The following is a 10155-nucleotide window of genomic DNA, read 5'->3' as shown; positions in this document are numbered from 1 at the left end:
GACCTCCAGACCCCCAGATCCCCAGACCTCCAGACCTCCAGACCTCCAGACCCCCTACCTGGTAAGTAGCCTGGCTGAGTTGCATCCGGTGTATGAAGTGTGTTCAAAACATTATGTTAAGCCTGTTTATTAAATCTAACAGCTGGCACTACAGCGACATAATGAATGACCACATACAGTAACACACATTACATCCTTCTGCTGAAGAAAAATTATTACAAATTAAAGCTCGGGTTGGAAAAGATTTTAGAACGTTTTTTGTTATAAATTTATTAGTTAAAATTCTCGTTACATCCCGACAGCAATCAATAAATATAATGCTCTGACAAAAAAGAGAAACATTCTGGTAATAAACCGTCCCATCATTTCATTCTGAATGTATTCTGTGGCCGACTTGGTGTCTTTCTCTCTAGATTTATGGACTTTTGGATGCTGTGAGCTACTTTCACTGGAGAAGACAAGAACACTGGGCTGAGTTTATCGGCTGGATAAAAACTCTAGTGTGCTCTTGTTAGTTCCTCGAGATCGCCCACCCTGCCTTTACAGTTTTTCTCGATTGTTTACACACATTTTCTGAAAGCATGCCTCATACTCTCAGAACTCTACACACAAATCAAAAAACACACACACACAATGGGCAGAACCCCTCAATTCTCCTGCAAAATGAAACTTTACATTCAAAACAATGTTATTTCTTCTCAAAATGGTATTTTGTTTTCAAATGACACACAAACCATCATATGAATAGACATTTATAAGAACCAGTTGAACACTGATGTGCTCAATGTAAAACACTATGATGAATGGAAAACACTTCTTCTCCATTCATCATAATGACTTAGGCCCTTTTTTTGTTCAGTGTTACACTTACTACAGACAGTACTTACATTACTACAGACAGCACATACATTACTACAGACAGTACATACATTACTACAGACAGTACATACATTACTACAGACAGTACTTACATTACTACAGACAGTACATACATCAGTGTGTTGTAAAATATTTTAGAATATTGTTTTTATACTCAGAACACACAAATACACGGTAACAAATATATTTTATTTTCCCCACAAAAACAATGTACACAGTGAACATCCCAACCAACACGAAGTTGCACATACAGAGGTCTACATACAAAACAACAGAAGAATTTACTGTATACAGTTACAGTAAAAACAACTATGCTGCATCCTCTCTTCTGTTTCGGTCTGGCCACAGCACCTCATCCACATCACAAGCAATGTTTTCCCTGGCCAAGCAGCGGGGGAAATATCGCTTAGCATGTCGAATCCAGCCATGAAAAGCATCAACTGATTGCTAATTGTAACACTGTGTGACAGGTGTTTGCCCATGTGATGAGTCAGTGTGCATAGTAGGGCAATTGACTTTAGAATTTTGAATGACAGTGTGTTCCTTGTGAAAACGAGATTTTCTCATGAAAATTGTGCCAAATGCAGAGAATTGTGTGTAGTGTTCTGAAAAAAGTGTGTTTTAGAACTGCAATTTGAGTGTAAAGCAGGAATTGTGCTTGTAGTTTAGCAGAATTGGTTCAGGGGGTTGGTGCATGAGTTACATGTTGTGGTCATTGTGTGTCAAGTACCAGTATTTGTGTGTAAACAATTGAGAAAAACTGTAATAAGTCATGTGACATCCCTCCTCCTCTCAGTCGGCTCTGAACACTCAACGCTGACTGAACTAAAACATAAACGGTCAAATTGTTGCATATCAAAGAATAACAAAAGGTAATAAACAGAAGAAATTATGAAAATAAAGAATAAGAAAACCTTGATAAATGATATGAAGTAATTACAGGCGATACATGTAATGAAAACATTAAATAGCAACATGCTCACTATAACCTGAGATTACACTCTGAGAAAAACATCCGTAGAAAAACAGATAATGTCCGGGTAGATATCACCAGGACATTTTCCGTTAAGTTTACGGACATTTTCTTCAACCCTAATATGGACATTTCTGTAAATTTACAGTATATCCTCCGTACCGATCTAAATAACAGACCCAACCTTTACAAAACAGACGCCAACGCTAGCATTCATACGTTACCTATCGGTCTCTGTGGACCACCTGAAACAGGGGGCAACTTGAGCTAACGTTGAGTCCTGAACATTAATCACTAATTGTTGATTTTTTACCACAGAAGTGTGAAAGCGGTTTCTCCAAATTCGAAATTTGAACTAAACTTTGCCGTGTGTGGTGGTCTCTGCCTCTTCCAACTTTTGCACTAGCGGAGGTTCTTGATCCCACAATGCAATGCAAAAATACGGGTAAAACTCCCGTGGAAAATCGATACACAGAAACTTCCTTCATATTAACGCGTTACATTGGCCCGTATCTTTACGGACTTTTCTGACGGTTCGTGTCCACAGGGGCGTTTTTTATCGCAAGGGGACGCGACGCTTCCCAGCATTGGACGCTTGGTGTGCTGTCCCTAGAAACAAGGCACTCGGCTCCTGATTGGACGAACGCTTTCCCGCCGTTGGCTGCTGCTCCCAGCTTTCAAACCGGAACCAGTCTGGAGGCTTGTTTGGAAACTTTCTTCTCTTATTTCACGTCAATAGTTCACTGAAATGTGTTTCTGAAAACATTTGAGGAGAGAAATAATCCATGTTGATGAATCTGTCTTTATTTTGGATCAACGACGTTTAGTTTAAAAGATCCTCGGGAGTTTGGAGAGGCGGCGAGTCGCGTCGAACGCCCGTGATTTACATAAAGTAGACGAGCCCTCAACTTTATGCAAATAAGGAGCGGGCGTCGTGACGCCTAGTCTCTCGAATCGCGACGCCATGCTACCAGAATGCATTGCGCGGCTGCTTGCATAGACAATGAATGGGGGGTGTGGAAAGCACAGAGCCTGTGGACACGGACCATCAGAGTGTAGCTCATCCATCTCTGATTCATCAACAGAATGTGTCCTAAACTAAGCTCATTTACAGTATATATGTTATATTTATATTTTAAGCAACCACTGTACATGTTGAGTCATTGCTTCCCCTTTTCACATTGTGCAACCTCTACAACCGACTCCCCCCCCCTCGTCTGAATAGGAAGCTATATTTACAATAATCCGTCCTGATCAAATGAGATGAGCAGGCGGGTTTGATGGTTAGTTGATGGTAGCGTAGAGACTGCTGGGATCAGCGGACGAAGCCTTCACGGTCGTGTAGGTCACCGCATCATCATCAGTTTTACTCCGAACCTGGCAGGAAACAACGCAATATAGATGACACAACAGGACAGAGAAGAAGCACTAACGAAATCCCACAGTGAAACACAACATACAAAAACAACGCAAAGCAGCATCGCCACACTTAGACAGCTCACCTTGGCTTTACTGTTGGCCTTCTTGGTGTAGCTGACGGAGGCGTAGGAAACACCGTCTTCAGGATCAGCCTACACAGAGGAGACGACATCATGGCTGCTCAGTGACATCAACATTTACAGTAAATAGTGTTTTTTTTAGTGGCGGCGGTTTGTCCTCTGACTTCTGTTGTAGTTGCATCATCTAACTTCCCTTTTTGTCTTTATTGCTCATCCTCCCACTCTCCAGACTGTACAGACTGTGAGACACAGTTCTATTTTACAGATGTCAGTGAGTGTAACGTTGTACAGTGTGTAGTGATCTCACCGTGTCCCGACTGCTCTCTGGAGCGGACTGAGTCAGTGCCGGGTCTGAGGTCAGCTCCTGGACAAAAAGCATGTTACACTTCACTTAATGCACATGTATCAAGGCCCGTGCACAACACAAACAAGACCTGTGCAACGTATGAGATGCATCTGTGCAGGTTTCAGAAGAGCAACACGTTCTCATCTCAACTCATCACATACTGACGCTTTGTCAGAGCCCTCGCCGTCCTCTTTTCAGTCGCAGTAAACACGTGATTAATGTTGTCAATTAAACAAAAACACAGGCAATAAAACCACTCTAGTTAGGTTTAGGAAAGAACTACATGGTTGGGCTTAAAACTACCACGTTAGTACAGTGAAAATGAGACTGAACGTTGTGAACACGGGACACAAACAGCGGTCTCCTGGATGAAAGACGTGTGTTTGTTGGATCTATTCACCTCCCTCCCTCCCCGAGTGTCTTTCAGAGGCTGCAGCTGTTCAGTTTTAGAGCTTGAATTAAGGTACAGGTATCATGTGAAACTAAAAACCTGATGAATCCATCGGTACCAACCATGTCATACTAGCTCGTCAGGGAAGGAGGTTAAATAACGCTCCAAACATAAGCTGAAATTTTGGCGAGGATAAACTGGTATGGCCATTTTCAAAGGGGTCCCTTGACCTCTGACCTCCAGATCAGTGAATGTAAATGGGTTCTATGGGTACCCACGAGTCTCCCCTTTACAGACATGCCCACTTTATGATCATCACATGCAGATTAAATGTGTTATTGTCTCCTATTCTAAAACGGTGTGTTTGAATATTTCAAATTAAAGAGTGAAGAACAGTTTTTAAACTCACAACGTTGTCGTCCATCTGTGTGTTTCCTGAAAAGACAAACGAGGAGGTTGATAAAAGAGAAGATCCACAGATCCAGTATTATTAATAATAATTATCATCCGTTGTCTCACCTTTACGTCTCTTCCATATGATGACTGCCACAACGATTATTAAGAGCGCTGCTAGAACCCCAGCCACGACGGCGTACACCCACCCACCTGAGAAGATAAAACAAATATTTAAAGCATTGTGGCTGCAGCTTCCTGTTCTCTTCAAAATAAAAGAGCAGGGCCGGCTCTGGTCCCTTTGGTTTGGATACAGGGGTAAAAAGTTTATTTCTCTTTTTCGTTATTTATTTGTTCATTTGTTACCTCGATGAGGACGGGCGCCCAACGGCATTTAAAAAAATATATATATTTATTTTTTCCTATCTGGTCTATATCTGAAGCCAGCCCTGGGAAAGAGAATTAGACTGTTAAACATTTGTTTTAAAGGGACTCTATGTAAGAATCCTAAATGTGTTGTTAACAGCTTCACCTGTGTCCGTTAAGTCAACTAAAGTCAGCGTCCTGTTGCTGGCGCTTGTGCTCGCTCTACATAGACATGAAGGAGCATCGCTCAACACAGTGAGGAGACACACGTCAGCTAAAAGCACAATATCACTCTATATTTCAGCTGCTTGGCAGTAATGTTAGCTGACCAGACCAAGGTCTCTCCATGAATCAATGCTGATCCTAGTGTTGGCTTTTCCCGCCTCAGCCTCCCGACCGCGGCCGGAGGGAACGGGGGAGACGATAACGTTTCTCTCTGCGGAGCCCCGTCACTTCACAAGACACGGGAAACCTCTGTTGGTCTGGAGGAGCTGCAGCAGTTATTTCTGCACAAACGTCCACTGAACATTCACTAGATATTCTCAGAGCTAAACTAACTCTTCTGCAGTGTGGAGTGAGCAGCATGCACGTGAGAGGTGGAGAGAGAGAGAGAGAAGGAGCACGGTGTGTGAGTGAAGGCAGGCAGAGGAGCAGAGGAGCAGAGGAGCAGAGACTCCGGTCCTGGAGACCAAAGCTATGGTCTCCCCCGCGTCCTCCGACCGCGGCCAACACTGTTTAACAGACGGGACAATGATTTATACGTGGAAGAAGTTACAAATAGTCTCTTTAACCAAACAGTTAGTTTTGGTACAAAAACATCATCCATTAAAAACACAACCTGCAACTAGTTCGACAAAATAATCAGAGAACAGTAGCTCAAGGCTCACTTACTACTACTACTACTACTACTACTACTACTACTACTACTACTACTACTACTACTACTACTACTACTACTACTACTAGTACTACTACTACTACTACTACTACTACCATACCACTTTCCAGAGCTTTCAACCACGTTTGAGATGTGGTTGAAAGCTTCACAAAAAACCATAAAGACACACAGAAAGATTGAGTCACTACTTTTTGTTGAAGGTTTAGTTGAAGTATCACTGACTCCAGAAGCTGTCGTGCTGTTACCTGCTGTGCTGTTTCCACTTGTTGGTGATTCTGGTGTTGGTAATTCTGGTGTTGGTGATTCTGTTGTTGTGTCCTCACCTGAACACATGAACACATGAACACAGCTCAACTAACGGCTGTGATGTCAGATATTAAAACGTCAAATGTATAAAATAAACAAATATTTCAGTTAAAGAACTTAAATGAATGTTGTGTTGATCTCTGTGGAAGATATCTGACGTTTAGTTCCCTCTTCTAACAAGACTTATGAGCTAATAGTAAAACAACGCTGGTATCACGTGGTGTCTCTGGGTCGTCAGTCAGTCTGGAAAAAACAGATAAATGGCTGAGATTGAGGGTTAGTGTCTGGCAACCACTTGTTGTGAAGTGAATGTAACGGGGAGGGAGAATGTGACATCTAGAGGCTGAATGTTATCAATGTTATCAATAGCACCTTTAATGGTTCACATTAACGGGGCACTTCAGCATAACAGTGTACGTTTTGCGATAGAAGCAACACATTTGTCACAGATGTAGTTTTATATGTTATGTAAAGATATAGATATCAGAGCGCTGCTAATGGCCACCAGATAGGTGATTAATATTCCTTCTGTTCTCATGCGACCTGGGACTAGAGGTTACCGGCAACCCCGATCTTTATCCAGCGATGTCTCTGTCAACTGTACAGCTAATAAAAAGAGAAACGCACCGATAGAAGGCTGAAGACCTTTCTGTTCTAAAGGTGTATTGGTTGTAGTAGTTTGACCCTGAAGTGACCTTCATGCTCCTTTTATTTGGTTTTCACGTTTTTCTCATGTTAAAAGCACCGTTAAAAAATAAAAAACATATCCATGATCTGATCTAAAAAGCTTGAACACACCTTGGAAATCATCAAGGGAAAAAATAAAATCAGTTTTCTGCAACAATTAGGATTATTTAGCGCCTATTTGGCGGCCATTTTGAAAAATGGCTAACCTGGCCCTCAGGGGCCAAATTTGCAGCGTCTATAAGTAGTATACTTTTAAGTGTACTACTTCAATACTTCTTGGGACTAAATTGGCTCACTTTTTAGTTAATAAAAGCATACTTTTAAGTGTAGGAACAGTAAACTTTGAGTACACAACTAGTTTACATGTAAGTCTTATTTTGTTCTGCGATAGTTTAAGAGTTTTATAATTGTAGTTTCACTACTTCAATACTTCTTGGGACTAATTTAGTTTTTAGAAGTATACTTTAAGTGTAAGTATTGTACTGATAGTTTACTAGTTTTATACCAATAGCCCACTTTATAGTTTATGAAAGTGCACTTTAAAGTACATTCAGTAAACTACTAGTCAAATAAAAAGTATATCTTGATCAAAAAATGAAGTAAAAGTATGAACCAAGTATACTCAGACTTTTCTGTATACTTGTCAGTAGAAGTATTTTTCATTTCATTTCATTTAAAAAAAATAAAAAATAAAGAGAAAGAGAATGATCATACCAACAAGTGGACAGCCAGAAAGAAGTAGTATTTACATACAATGAAAAGCATAAGAAAAATAAATTGTCAAACACATGATGCCTTGATGTACATATTAGTAAAGGAGTGAGAAGAAGTACAAACCTATTTAATCCCACCCCTTCTCCATAAGTCATTCATTAATAATTAACCAGCTTCCTTATTGAGCCATAAATATACTATAATTAAATTTTCATAAATTTGTTTACTATAATTATTACCAGTTATCTCTGTCATAAGGAAATATAAATTAATTACTTATATAATTATCCTTATCAAACTGTAAATTTGTTATCAATCCAGAATATCAATTAATTACTTAAATATTTAACTTAATCATATTGACTAGTTATCTTTTCTTATTTGTGCATATTATTATTTATAATATACAATATACAGTATACTTAGACTTTTCTGTATACTTGTCATAATGAGCCAAGTATACTTAAGTTTAATTTTTTAAGTGTATCTCTGATAAGTACATAAAAAGTAATCTGAAAGTGTATTCTCTTATTTTAAGTTTTTAAGAAGTATACTAATAGCACACTTGAATAAACTTCTTCCTGGTCAGGGTATAAACTTACATCTGTGCCAGATGTGTTGCTTTTATTGCAAAATGCACAATTATGAATATTTCAGTTTAGCTGCCCGACTACATCCATTAGAAGTGACTTTAAACAGCTCAACATGTTCTCACCTGAGAGTCTGAAGGGAAACAGCTGAGGAGTTCCAGTGAAACTATCAGTCACTTCACACTTCAATGACTGATAGCTTGATGTGTGAATGTAATGAGACGTCCTGAAGGTCACAGAGGCTGAGCAGAGAGACTGTGATGTCTTTAGATCTCCGTTGTCTTTATCCAGATCTTGACCCTTAAACAGCCACTTCACTGTGTGTCTACATTCATCATATGTCGACACAGAGCAGGTTAACGTCACCTCATCAGAGTTCTTCTGTTCAGTCACTGGTGAAGACGGAGATATTGAGAGAGAAAGACAACAAGAGTTAAATTAACTTCATCACTGTAATCAGAATGATTGTAATGTTTCAGTATATTGTTCTAACGAGACAGTTTGAAGACATGATGATGTAAATACATCAATACATAATAATAAAGAAATACTCACTGGTAACAAAAGACAGATAAACCACAGCATCTAGACCTAGTTGTTGTCCTGATCTGATCTGTCTGCAGTAATATTGACCAGCATCCTCCTCCTCTGTGAGCTTCTTTATAACCAGAGAACAGTTCTCTGTGACACTCAGTCTGTCTGATTTATCTTCAGCCTGTTCATCAATCTGTCCATCTGTAACCAGCACTACTGGTCTGCTGCTTGAATGTCTGTAGAACCATGTAGTACTGTCACAGTTATTCTGATCATCTATCACACTGTTACAAGGCAAAGTGATTTCATCTCCATCTCTGACAGCGAGGTAGAGTTCTCTTCGTCCGGTTGCTGCTCCTGAGAAGACGAGAGAGAAATAAACGTCTGTTAGTGTGACGATTATTTCTTTATCTTTGGTTAGCAAGAGTTCCTTAAACACACCATGTTGACAACAACACATTAGTCTTAGTTAATAATATATAGATAATAAAGTTACATAAGTCATATATGTGTATTCTTACCTGTAAACTGAAGCAGCAGCATCAGAAATAAAGCCGTTTGAATCCCTCTGAACTCATCCATGGTGATTCTCTGTCTCTGTGCTTCTTCTATCTCTTGTTCTGAAGCTCTGAACTGTTTCTGAAACAGAGCTTTAGTAGAGAGATGCTGCATCTACTTCCTGTCATTAGTATGATGTCACTTCCTCAAAGAGAAGATTTTCATGATGATGTTACTCAACACACTTACTGGTCTGAGACCAGCCGCTTCCTCTTTGTGTTATTGCAGTTTTCCTGAGAACTGAAGACGACGTGTTTAGATGAGAATGTGGGAAACAACTTTATATTCATTTATCTTTGGAGGCCCAAAAGAGGTAAAAAGATTCAAAAAGTTCACAAAAAAAGCCCCAAACTGCATGTGATTATCATAAAGTGGGCATGTCTGTAAAGGGGAGACTCGTGGGTACCCATAGAACCCATTTACATTCACACATCTGGAGGTCAGAGGTCAAGGGACCCCTTTGAAAATGGACATGACAGTTTTTCCTCGCCAACATTTAGTGTAAATTGTCATCCTGGACTCCACCCTCTCATTTCATTCACACATCAAATCCGTCACAAAATCCGGCTTCTACCACCTAAAAAACATTTCCAGACTCTGGCCATCACTCTCCGACTCCGTGGCAGAGACGCTCATCCATACCCAACAAAGCTCTGGACTTGTTCCAGTACGTCCAGAACTCAGCTGCCAGGGTTCTGATCCGCACCAGGCCCCGGCAGCACATCACCCCGACAATCCACCTTCACTGGCTTCCAATCAAGTCCTGCATCACCTATAAACTCCTCCTTCTCACATACAAATCCCTCCATGCCCCCCAGTACCTAACCAACCTTCTCCACCCCTTCACTCCATCCCGGAAACTACGATCCTCCGACACCGGTCTGCTCTCCACCCCCCCAACCTCCGCCCCACACACACACACCCGGCTGAGAATATTCGGCGACAGATCCTTCAGCGTCGCAGCCCCACCCCCTGCCCTCTGGAACTCTCTCCCTCCTGAGATCAGAAATGCTTCATCCCT

General features: G+C 40.6%; 1 protein-coding gene across 1 annotated transcript; it reads right to left on the bottom strand.

Annotated features, from left to right (window-relative positions):
- Positions 1-2123: 2123 nt before the first annotated feature.
- On the bottom strand, positions 2124-9284 carry LOC141755947 (uncharacterized). Its single transcript, XM_074615313.1, has 10 exons — positions 9098-9284; positions 8598-8933; positions 8168-8434; positions 5991-6068; positions 4608-4694; positions 4498-4523; positions 3659-3715; positions 3355-3423; positions 2895-3229; positions 2124-2374 (listed from the first exon to the last, which is right to left on the bottom strand). The coding sequence occupies exons 1-9, from the start codon at positions 9246-9248 to the stop codon at positions 3137-3139; spliced, it is 1164 nt and encodes a 387-aa protein (XP_074471414.1). The 5' UTR covers positions 9249-9284; the 3' UTR covers positions 2124-2374; positions 2895-3136.
- Positions 9285-10155: the final 871 nt, after the last annotated feature.

This window comes from Sebastes fasciatus, chromosome 18 (genome assembly GCF_043250625.1).
Source record: "Sebastes fasciatus isolate fSebFas1 chromosome 18, fSebFas1.pri, whole genome shotgun sequence".
Taxonomy (NCBI): Eukaryota; Metazoa; Chordata; class Actinopteri; order Perciformes; family Sebastidae; genus Sebastes; species Sebastes fasciatus.
The sequence above is the reverse complement of the archived record's forward strand: the minus strand, read 5'-3'. Positions and strand labels throughout refer to the sequence as shown.